The 10,147-nt window shown below is 42.0% G+C and overlaps 1 protein-coding gene across 3 annotated transcripts in view; it reads right to left on the reverse strand.

The window, feature by feature from the left end:
* Nucleotides 1-7,821, reverse strand: part of C6H14orf180 (chromosome 6 C14orf180 homolog) — a 16,436-nt gene extending 8,615 nt beyond the window's left edge. Inside the window, exons 1-3 of one of the 3 annotated variants that reach the window (XM_064423178.1) lie at nt 7,698-7,821; nt 4,461-4,568; nt 686-812 (exon numbers count right to left, since the gene is read on the reverse strand). In XM_064423178.1, the coding sequence (XP_064279248.1) occupies nt 686-812; nt 4,461-4,568; nt 7,698-7,715 (253 nt within the window). In that variant the 5' untranslated portion in view covers nt 7,716-7,821. Of the gene's footprint in view, nt 1-685; nt 813-3,099; nt 3,596-4,460; nt 4,569-7,631 lie in introns of those variants that run through there. The other 2 variants (XM_064423177.1, XM_064423176.1) reach the window with 2 other exon arrangements.
* Between the last annotated feature and the right edge of the window lie 2,326 nt (nt 7,822-10,147).

Raw genomic sequence — 10,147 nt, forward strand, 5'->3', positions numbered from 1 at the left:
CTGTGTTTTGACCAACTGACATATAAAACCCATAAAATTTTAGTTCTCTACCAATAAATACAATTTTCTTGGTTGGATGGGTTTAGGAAAGTCAGAAGGTAACACCTATTATTATTTGGTATGGCATTCAGCACGTGCAGAATTGTAAACTGGATCCTTGTGCCAGACCTTTGCTGAAGGTCACTCCCAGTTGACCTACTTGCAATATTTTGGCTCATGAATGAAAAGACTAGAGGTTTTGTTAGCGGTGTCAGTCCTTGGGTGCCTTTGTTGGCAGAAGTTATTACATCCTGGCTGCTAGGCTCAGACCTCTGATGCTGTGTTCTGTGCCATGCTAATTACCACAGTGACATAATTATGTTTAAATTTGGTCTGAGTGGAAGCCTTGCTCTGGGGAAGCCCTGGGGCCCAGCCAGGCCCAGGGTGTACAATGTCCCCTGTGGGGGCAGACTCAGGAATCACTGTGACAGCAGCTGAGCGTGAGGCAGGAGCCTGTGTCCTCCCAGGGCAGGCAGGCAAATGGACCAGAGCAGTTCTGCAGAACACAGAGCAAACATCACCCATCCTCTGCTCTGTGCTGAGCTGAACATCACAAATTATCAGAGGGGGAAGCTGATGTGGACAGACAGAGTGGATGCTAAAAGCTGGAAAGGTCACGCCAAAATTCCTGCTCGCTTGAGCATACCATGTTCAATGACTTCTTCTGGCTCACGAAATCGAACCCTTCGCTCCGCTCTCCGCTTTTCCCCCACAGCTTGGTCCACAGGTGGCCTTTTCCTCAGTATGGAAGGAGGAGAGCTGCTGTCATCTGTCTGAAGAGTTGATCAAAACACAAAACACGTGACCATTCAAACAGGGTGAAGTATCTGGGTGAACTTTTGATCTTTAGTGGATGTGTTAGTGTCCCTCGAAGGACATGATATGTCACACCTCTGCTTGGACATAGCCAGACCACTGTGATATTTACAGCCAAACAAAAGGGATATGCCTACATTGCCATTCATCTGCAGTACTCTGAAGCTGTGTTCTCAGGGAAAAGGGTAGGTAAAGCAATGAACAGCAAAATGTTCAGAAAGGATTTCTCTAACTTGTAAGAAATATTTGCTGAAGGTGGCTGCTCGACAGCCTTGGGCTTTTCTTAGAAGAACATAAATGTGATATGAAATATATGAAATATATGAAGCATGTCATTTGGAGCACCTTTGAAATGTTCTGAGCCAAGCAGTTCCATTCAGAATGCAGCGTTACCATTTCAGCAACTGGGACTGTGCAGCTGACTTGGGTTTGGGTACTCCTGATGGCTACAATAAGGTAATTTATTTGCATTTCAATATAACAATTATGCTGTTGCTCTGTTTTTTGCTTGGGAACCACATCTAGTCTTTGACAACACAATCATAATGCTGTGGATTCTTTGAAATGACAAGAAACAGAGCTGCAATAACATTAATAACTCACTGTTCTGCATGGGAGTGCTCCCACAGTCAACTGCCCAAAGTGAATCCAAAGAACCTTGATTCAGACACCCACTGTCCTCTGGCAGTAGAGAGCAGATGGCAATTTTTCTGCTTTTCAAAGTGAGGAGTAGAGATTCTTAATGTTTTATTTTTAAGACTGAAGTAATCTTCTCTAGCCCTTTCTATCTCTCCCCTCTGTTCCTCTGCTGGATAAAGGTTATTATTTCTTCTGGATTTCTCTCTGCTCCCTTTCCCCCCCCTTGTTTGTTGTTCCCCCATTCACTGATTGCATGCTTCTTACTTCAGTTCTGCTCCTTGCTTTAACCTTTCTACTCCTCAAATATCTACTTTTGTCCTTTTTTAGACCCAAATGCCATTGTCTTGCCTTCTTGTTGGTAGCTTTCCTCATGCTCACCATTTCACACATCCACTCCTTGGGCTGCAGAAACAGGATTAGGTCCCATTGACTGCAGTCTGGGGATGTCAGACCCCAGAGTAAAGGGGATAAATAGGTTTTCTTACACATCACATCCTGGATAACCTCAAAAGACATATTACATTGCCATCAGGAACTGCCATGGGGTGAGGAATGTCTTCAGCTTTGATTCCTTCTCCTGAGAGATTCATAAAACCAATCTCATCACTGCTAAGGATGCTTTCTCTGATCCTGGGGTCATATCACCTCTGTCTCAGGACTGGGGACAGTGTGTGTTGGAGCTCTGTGTTTTTCATTCACCAGCTAAGAAGCTGGAAGCCCCATTCAGGTTATGGAAAACCTGGATTTCACTTATTTCTGAGTCCAAAGAAATACAAAGCTATGTCTTATACACATGCCCTCATCATCAGGGTTATAGTGCAGGGAATCTCAGTCTCTGCCACTGGAGCTGTCTTGTTTGGCCTTGAATAATTAAATATTCATTGAGCTAAAGAAAGAAAGAAAGAATGACTTTACAGCCTCGTGTTTGGGTGCTCCCTTGGGGGTGGCAGAAGTCTGCTCCTACCCTTGCTGCAATGAATACTTAATATGTAATACTTAAATATTCATTGGAGCGGTCACTGGGAGCAGGGTCTCTCATCTACCAGGTGAATACCCCAATCCCTCTGCAACAGCCACACACACACACTTACTCACATAATGAATATTTGATTATTCTGTGTAAAATGAAACAGGTTTAGGGAGACACAGCCTAGCTCAGGCTAGGGGTGCTTATAGCTATAAGGGCTTCTCCTGTGGCACGACCAAGGAAACTGAATCTTATGTTTGAAGAGATTTATAACTCCAAGTGCAGCTGTTGCCCATATGAGCTTTTCCAAACTCTTAGCAGTGACATCACATCAGAAGAGAAAAACATGAAACAACGTGCTGGTTGGATAGCACCTAGCCAAGGAAGACCTTAAAAAGGAAGAGATTTCATGATATTCACTAGACTTTAATAGCTTACAGAAATCAAAGCTCTACATTGTCAGAATGAACAAAACACTGTTCCCTCAGACAGAAATCTGGTGTTAGCATGCTGTGACAAGAGCTGGAAACCTACCAAAGTGATAGCTGGGAAATTCTATGACCCTAAAAACAACCCATTTGTAACAAGCTCCAGGCACTGGACACAGGGACTTCATCACCCATGAGAAGATTACTTACCTGCAGCTCTTTGGCACTAGGATCAGAAAGTGAGGCTGGACATATTTGGGACATGTACTCTGGATGCCAACATGAAGCCTCCCACATGAAGCTTTGGATGGAAAGCCTCTTGCCCAGAAACTGAGAAGGATCAAGTAAAAGTGTCCGGAGACCCCTGAGCAGCAGGGACGGAGCCGGCAGCGGCACTGTGCAGGACAAGGAGTGCAGAGAGGAGTTTGTGTCCTTTGTACCAGGGCTGGCGTGGGAAGGATGAGATGTACTCAGGAGCCAAAAATAGCACCCAGTGATAATGCTGCCTGTGCAGCTGGAAGCAGAGCTGTCCTGGCAGCGGGAGAGGGCCTGAATAGAGCAAGTCACAGACAAACACCTACGTGTTTGTTCTCTGTGAATGTGAAGTTGGGGGTGGTTTTTTTGATAGCAATTGCTGCATTCTGTGATCATGTTGGTTGCCTTTCCAGAATCCATTCCCAATCACAAAAATCTTGCAAGTGGGATTGCTTTTAGTCCTTCCTCCATTCAAAATATGTGGGTAAAGTCACCAGCAAATTATAGAAATATAGTGGGATGACAGATATCTCCCTCCAGAACAGTTATGGCCTCACTTTATATGTTTTACAAATTAAATCCATTATTATAGTAATAAAGTGGGATTTAAACATTTGACATTTCTACTCATATTGTAATAAGATTATTGATAGAAAGAGAGGTGATTTACTGTTCAAGAGGCTTTAACAGTCCCTTGTCAAATGCTGAAGGCTGGGCATCATCAAATATACAATTTTTAGTTAGAAATACCTGCCATGATTGCTGAAACATACTGGTTTGTTGTCCGTGCAAGCACAAGCTTGTGCTTTTTTTTTTTTGTTGTTGTTGTTGTAGTTCCTTTCCTGGAGCTATTTCTTTGCAGTGCCATGTGTAATGTACATGGTTTGGTTTTATAGCAGGTGGTTGGATGGATATTTCCATGTCATGTTCAGGCTGGCCCTTGCTCTGCAGCACAGAGAGGGTGGTAAGATGCTCATACAGGCTCTGGGAGCCAGAGGGCACAGCTGCTCAGTGGGCTTCACTATTTACTTTCTTCCTTTTAGGGATATGGGGAATGGATGAGTAGATGGAAAGGGTTGGGACCTCCCCCAGAGAAAACTGGGCCAGAGCAGCAGAGGAGGCTTCTGTGGCTGATGGAGTTGGCAGACTCCTCAGGACTTGCTGCTTCCTGCAGCTCAGCCTCTGCATGGGTGTGCTGTCCTCAAGCCTGCCCTCAGTGACATCAGCATCCACGTGGAGAGGAATAGATTTGGCTGGTCTAGGGCTCTCCACTGAATGCACCATATCTAAAATTACCCTGAAGAAAGTCCCCTTACCTTCTCTTTCCTGTGCATTGGGGTGATGGAGGGCTTTTCCTCATGCTGAAACCAACTCACAGCTGCAGGCCTTGTGAAATGCTTCCAAAATGCCCTTTCTGCTGTGTCCTGCAAGTGTTCCACAGAGGTTATTTCAGTACATCTAGGATGGCTTTTGGTGGGGAAAAGACAGTCTTTAAGATTTTGTTCATAGTAGATCCTAGACAGAAAGGTGACAAAACCTGTCAAACCATGGTTCCTGGCTTCTCTGGCTCCTCCTTCCTCCTGTTGTGGTAATCACTTGCTACTAATTCATGTAAAAGGAATTTACCAGAAAAACCAATGAAGGTGGGATTAGGGAACTCAAACGCTAGTCCTCATCTAGTTTTGAGTTTTCCATGGGAATTGTCTCATTTACTTTTATTAGTGTTGCCCAGCAAGGCACATAAGAAGGTCTTGTGCAGCCTCTTATTCCTGCAGAGTGGGGCCATGCATTTGTCAGCTCTTAGATCCAAAGGAAAAGCCTTGTTCATATCTTTTTCCCTGAACCTGGCTTTGTTCAAAGGAAGATTTTACAGTTTTCTAGGTATTTGGTCAAAGATATTTTGGTAATTTAAAGAAAAATCAAAAACCAAAAAACCACCAATGCAGAAGTTGATGGGATTTGTTGTGTACAAGAAATGGACACATGGAGACAACATTTATAATTTTTCATGCCAGAAACCATTTCTTTTCAGTTCTAGATTCCCCTTAAATGTAAACAATTTTTTTTTTTGTTCATTTGATTGAAAAATAATTGGGCAGCTTATAAATGTTTTCATGAAAGATTGCTACCTAAATGCCAGGGATGATAATTTCGTAGTGGCATTCTCACTTTTATCTCAAGAAGTGCTAATTATATTGATAGTAATGGTTGTAAATGCTTGAATAATTAGTAGTTACCTGGGCACTCAAGTTTCAGTGGATAAAGATGTCAGGAGTTCAAATCTCATGACAGGGACAGTTCCATTCCTACTAAGTGCTTTTGATTGTAGTTTAACAATCCAAAATTGGATATATGTTAGAAATAAAACACAGCCCAATGCTTAAAGCAAAAGAATCCAGGAAAATAACTTCTCTAGCACTTGAAATCACTAGTAATAAATAATAGTTACTATAGTGGGATATTCCTGTATTAGAAGCTGTAAGAATTTCCTTTAATATTGCTGTTCTTTTTAAAGTAATTTTTCATCTAAGATTTGATCTCATTTCATGCAAAGAACATCAGAAACAAAGCTGGACAAATAATTCATAAATGAATTATTTAGCTTGTGAGTGTCACCTCTATTTCTTTCAGCTAATTGTTCACAAATAGATAGTGACTTTTGTCAATGTATTCATTATTCAGATTTATTCAGTGGATAATTGCTGGGAGTAATTCTTTGTCTGTAGATTGCTTGGAATCATTTTGCTGTGAATGTTTAATAGTAAAAAATCTATCCAGGCTTTCAATAAAAGACAAACTAAAATTATCTATAACTACTGATGTAGCCCTTAAACACGAACAATATAATGCAGTCTTAAAGAGAAACACCAACATTTTAATCAAGAAATCCACTACTTCCCATGGTACATAGGAGAGAAAGCAAAAACATTTCAACTCTCTGTGTAGCTACTGACACTGAATGGTGCACATTGTATATGCAAATAAGTTTTTACAAGAAAAGGGTTGCTTAAGTGTTTGCTCAGCAGAAAAACAAAACATGCCTAAACAAAACATGATTGACTTTCCAGAGAATAAGTATGAACAGTCCACACAAAGGAATTAACTGCACAGCCAGTATTTTTCTACAATACCTCAGTGGAAGATGTCTAGGAAATAAACATAACATGATAAAACAATTTTACACTCAGAGGATAGCCGTGTAACCATATGAACTCTTTTTCCATTTGCTTCTGTGGGAATAAATATTTTAGACAAGCAAAGTACTTTGTAAATGATGCCTTTGTGGGGATTCGTCTGGCCTGGTTCAATTATTCTGAAACCTAGCAATTTTCTCATATCATTGAATCTGCTTTTATTGCAAATAGGGTCATAGAAATAGTCACTCATTGCAATAATGGACTTCGTTTATCTTAACTATTAACACTTCCAGTAGGTTTACACACACACACACACGTATATATTCAATATTTATGGATATGCACAGTGCATATATATTAATAATGAAGTAACTTTATCTCCAACAATCTGAAAACAAAATCACGTAATACCATACAGTGTGGAGTGCAGTGGTAACTGGAAGCAGCATATCAGGATAACAGAACAGAAAAGGAATAAATAAATTAGAGGGGAGTCTTCCATAGCTTCCTCAACTTCCAGAGTGTCAATTGAGCCTTTGTTCACTATTCCACCTTTCGCGGTTCTGTGTACTCTTGATTAATAATTTAGAGATGCACCTTTTGGAAGCAGGGTAAGTTTTGTGTTTGCCAAGAGTGATTTTCCACTAGTCAGGGAGTACATCAGGAAATAAAACAGCAAATTGCCCCGCAGAGTATAATTAGCTGTTGCCTTCTTCCTTTTTCTGCCTCTGGAGAAACAGATTTACTGCTGAGAGTTCTGGGACACCCATGAGATGTCATACAGCAACATTTCTTCTCCTCAATTTTCCAGTAAAGAAAGCACTGTGTAAATCCCAGCCTCAAGACAAAAATCAGCTCTTTGGACTGCATGTTTCCATTCCACATCCAGAAGGATCATGATTAATCTGTTGTCTGGTGATCAATCCAAAGTAGGGTTTTTTCATGGAGTTGGTGAAAAAAAAGACCAACAGCAAAGCATAACGGAAACAGAGCACTGAATGTGAAGAGGTTCTGGTAACACTTGGTGTGTGTAGCCAGCCAGGATGAAAGCCATCAGTTTTCCTTCTTGTATATCTGTTAGTTCCTGTGATGGCCAGGGAGCTGTGTGTCCAGGTGTGTTTTTCCCCAAGGAAGTGCAATTGTGATCAGTGCAAAGTGCAGCATCAACAACCCCTGTGTGCTCCATGAAGGACACACAGAGTTACCCTCCCTGTGGGGCCTCTTTGCCCTTTAGTTGTTACTGCTCTGTGCTGGAAGGTCTCATGGTCACACAGATCTGTAAGTGCCCCTTTAGTGCAGGAGGGCAGGTCTGGGCCATTCACCCAGGGCCTGTGGGCCTGGATTGCTAACCTTTGTAAAATTGGATTGGGGTGGTGTGCTGCATGTGGCCATCTGATCCATCACAGCAGAACTCACTTCTGAGGGCAGAGTCATGGCACTGCTTGCAGATGCAGCATCTCAGGATTGTTTTAGTTGGAAAAGATCTTTAAGGTCAGTGAGTCCAAGTGTCAGCCCAGCACTGCCAAGGCCACCACTAAACCGCATCCCCAAGTGCCATATCTAAATGTCTTTTAAATACCTTCAGGGACCGTGACCCGACCGCTTTCCTGGGAAGTCTGTTCCAGTGCCTGACAACCCTTTTGGTGAAGAAATTTTTTCCTTATATCCAATCTAAACCTCCCCGGGTGCAATCTGAGGCCTTTTCCTCTTGCTCTATTTCTTCTTAATTGGGAGAAGAGGCCAACACCCCCCATCTACAATCTTTTTCCAGGTAGATGTAAGGAGTGAGACAGTTTCCCCTGAGCCTAATTTTCTCCAGTCAAAACTGAAGCTGCTTCCTCAGCTGCTTCTCATAAGTCTTGTGCTCCAGACCCTTCCTCAGCTCCATTCCCCTTCTCAGGACCTCCTCCAGGACCTCAATATCTTTCTTGTAGTGAGTGACCTAAAACTGAAAACAGGGTTCAAGGTGTAGCCTCACCAGCGCTGAGTGCAGAGGGACTATGTAGCAAATTCTTCAAAGTGATGATCGTGTTCCTGGAGCTGTGGCACCAGTTTAAACCCACACTGTGCACAGGTTTTTCCTGGTTTTAAACTGGGCACTTTTTTAAGATAAAGATAGAAGCACGGAGCAGAAATGTTGCAGGGTTTTGCATTATGGTGAGAACATCCCTGCTGCAGGGCAGAGCAAGCTCTGCTCTATTTGGACTGACTGGAAGTGATTTAACTCTGTTGAGGAATTTGGTCTCAATTTATTCCTGGCATGAGTTCATTGACTTATAAAAGGCCTGGATCTGTATCCATTTCTTAAAATTGCCTCTCTTATTCATGTGTCTTTCCGGGTAGATGTTACAAATAACCACAGAAGACTTGTGATGATATATAGTAAACATAGAGAGAATTTCTGGCTGCTGAAATGAACTTTCTAAATAATTACAGAATGATTCCACATCCATTTCATAATTAGACTCCTGAGATTGCAGCCAAGCTATTATTTGTGATTCAACATGCATTTTTCTTTTAGAAATGTCCCACTGCCATTAGGTTTATTCCACCTGAGATTTTCTAATTTGTTCTGATCATCCTGTCACTGGGGCCCAAAATGTAAAATATGTATTGATCAAATAAGAGTTACCAAGGAACCAAATGCTAATATCTGCTGTTGGCTCACTGATTCCAAATCAGTCAGTCCTGCTGATGTGGGATGTGGGAGATGGACAGGGCTGGAGTGAGTGAGGTCGTTCTGAGGCAGCTTTTGTTACGCACTCATTGTATTTCAGGAACAAAAACTAGTAGAACTGTAACTTCTGCCCTCAGCATTTGGGCTGCTGTTGATGGCAGGGCTGCCATCAGCCATGAGGTGAATTTGGACAAACCCACTGCCAGCAGGAGGACATCTGAGCTGGCGTAAAAGAGAAAAGGTATGCAAAGAAAGCTCCTTAGAAGTAGGGAAAGTGGAATTTATCTTCAGGAGTTCTATTTTAGCAGTAATTTCTCTGTGCTTGATGTTGTGTTCATTGGGGCTTCCTGCCCACATTCCTTGGTGAGCTTTGACCTGAGGAGAAATCCAGCTAGGATGACTGCAGGTTTCAGCCTCAAAAGGGGATTAGTGGTTTTGTCTTAATCCCAGGTATCAAAAGACTCCAAATTACTTCTGTGAGCCACGGTGCCTCCCCTAAAAAGGATTTTAGAAACCTGGCAGCCATTAATGCCAAACTGGCCCTGAGAGGGGCAACAAGCAGGGCTGACAGCAGTGGGAAGGGAAGGAGCCAAGGGAATCACAAAGCACCAAGGCAACTACACAACATGATTTGAGGGCACTGATGTAAATGCACTTGAGCTCCATTTGTAGTGTCACCTTGGAAGAGGATGAGATTAGATTAATGACATGAAAGAACAGAAAAATGGAGAAAAGAGCAGATTGAAGTGTAACAAAAGCCCAAATGAGTACAAAACCCCTGTGAATTGGAAAGCATTTGGATGATGATATTGGATGATAAAGATTAGAAAAAGAAAGTGGCAAATCCCTCTGTCATTGGCAGCTGATTTACATTAATGTTAAGTCTATTACTGATGATATTTGTTTTTCTAATTAGCATGTAAGTCTCTCTCCTCCACCTCTCCAAGCCCTGGAGACTGGTGATTTCAGAGAAAAACAAATAGGTTTAACAAAAAGTAATTGGTACAATTTTCAAAACTGACTGAGAGCTTTTAGAGTTTATATTCAATTTCATCTCAGTTTAAGCTGAGGCAAAGAAAATAAGCAAGGGAAAATTCAGGCAGAACATCAAAGTACACTTGTTGGCATCAGGCTATACAGATAAGTCAGGTTGAAAGCCAGTTATGTTTTGCAGAGGCAAGCTGAATAT

The sequence above is a fragment of the Passer domesticus genome, chromosome 6 (assembly GCF_036417665.1).
Source record: "Passer domesticus isolate bPasDom1 chromosome 6, bPasDom1.hap1, whole genome shotgun sequence".
Taxonomy (NCBI): Eukaryota; Metazoa; Chordata; class Aves; order Passeriformes; family Passeridae; genus Passer; species Passer domesticus.